The sequence below is a fragment of the Lolium perenne genome, chromosome 6 (genome assembly GCF_019359855.2).
Source record: "Lolium perenne isolate Kyuss_39 chromosome 6, Kyuss_2.0, whole genome shotgun sequence".
In the NCBI taxonomy this organism is placed as follows: Eukaryota; Viridiplantae; Streptophyta; class Magnoliopsida; order Poales; family Poaceae; genus Lolium; species Lolium perenne.
Genome location: NC_067249.2, coordinates 80900897 through 80902365, shown reverse-complemented (window position 1 = coordinate 80902365; position 1469 = coordinate 80900897). Strand labels below are relative to the sequence as shown.

At 62.2% G+C, this 1469-nt stretch overlaps 1 protein-coding gene across 1 annotated transcript; it reads left to right on the top strand.

Moving 5' to 3' along the window:
* Positions 1 to 318: 318 nt before the first annotated feature.
* On the top strand, positions 319 to 1469 carry LOC127307816 (3'-5' exonuclease-like). The gene has a single exon (XM_051338594.2). It carries the CDS (start codon positions 682 to 684, stop codon positions 1309 to 1311), a length of 630 nt encoding a protein of 209 aa, XP_051194554.1. The 5' UTR covers positions 319 to 681; the 3' UTR covers positions 1312 to 1469.

The window sequence follows — 1469 nt, the reverse complement described above, 5'->3', positions numbered from 1 at the left end:
GGCGGCAGCTCCATCGTTGACAACACTCACCGGGGGTCGCTCGTGGGGGGGAGCAGGGGCCGCTCGCCGGGAGGAGCTGGGGCCGCTCGCCGGGGAGAAGCAGAGGCGGCATGCTCGCTGGGCGCCGCACTCGCCGGGGGAGGTACAGGTGCTCCCGGAGGAGGAGAAGGGCGTGAGGCTCGCTGGGGGAGGGGGGGCAGGGGCCGCTCGCCGGGGAGAAGCAGAGGCGGCATGCTCGCCAGGCAGCGCACTCGCCGGGGGAGGAACAGGGGCTTTCGGGGGAGGAGAAGGGCGTGAGGCTCGCCGGGGGAGGAGCAAGGCGGCGCGCTCGCCATGGAGGTCAGTAGGGCAGAGCTCGCTGCGGGGAGCACAGGCTGCGGTCCTTCATAAGAAGGTCAGAGAGATTGGGGGAGGAGAGGGATTGCGTGGTCACCGTGAAGATAAGGTTGTGGGACCCAGCAACGACCGATAATCAGCGCGTAATCGGGCGACAGATCTCAAGCGTTTTCCCAAGAAAAAGCCCTCCTCAGGCGGAATCTGGGCTGACCGATCTACTGCCAAGCAAATAACGCAGTTTCTGTTTGTTGGTTCATGGTTCTGCCCTAGATATACGGAAGTTCAAAACCCGAGTGTCCAGAAAATACTCAACACGAAGACGATAGAGATCGAGAAGACAAGACGATGGCGACTTCCATCACCGCGAACTTCGGCGACGGCAACTACATGGTGGCGTTCGACGAGGACGACATCTTCACGACCTACACGGCGTCCGGGGACACCGTCAACAACTGGCTCAGCCTCATCTACCGCATCCACCGCCGCCGCCTCGACCGCCTCATCGTCGGCCTTGACGTGGAGTGGCGGCCCTCCTTCACGCGCGGCGTCCCCCGTGGCCGCGTCGCGCTGCTGCAGATCTGCGTCGGCCGCCGCTGCCTCGTCTTCCAGATCCTCCGCGCCGACTACATACCGGACACCCTCCACGACTTCCTGGAGGACGACCGGTTCACCTTCGTCGGCGTCGGGATCCACGGCGACGTGGGCAAGCTGAGGCACGAGTACGGCCTTGAGGTGGGGAGCTGGCAGGACCTGCGGTACCTCGCGGCGGAGAAGCTGGGGAAGCCGGCGCTGCAGAGCGCCGGGCTGCAGACCCTGGTGTGGGAGGTGATGGACGTCTGGCCGGAGAAGCCGCACCACGTGCGCGTTAGTGACTGGGACGCGCCGCGGCTGACGGCGGAGCAGCTGATGTACGCGTGCGCCGACGCTTTCATGTCGTTCGAGGTCGGCCGGAGGCTCTACGATGACGACTACTAGGGAGAGGCGTCCAGGTTTTCTTGATCGTTTCATGTGTTTCTTTTTTCGCCTGAGTTTGCTGGATTGATTATCATACATTTATATGCAATGTGAAATTGTATGTGCTTCAGTGGTGCACATGGGTGTTTTGTTTATGTAATGATAGAAGGAAAAATCTA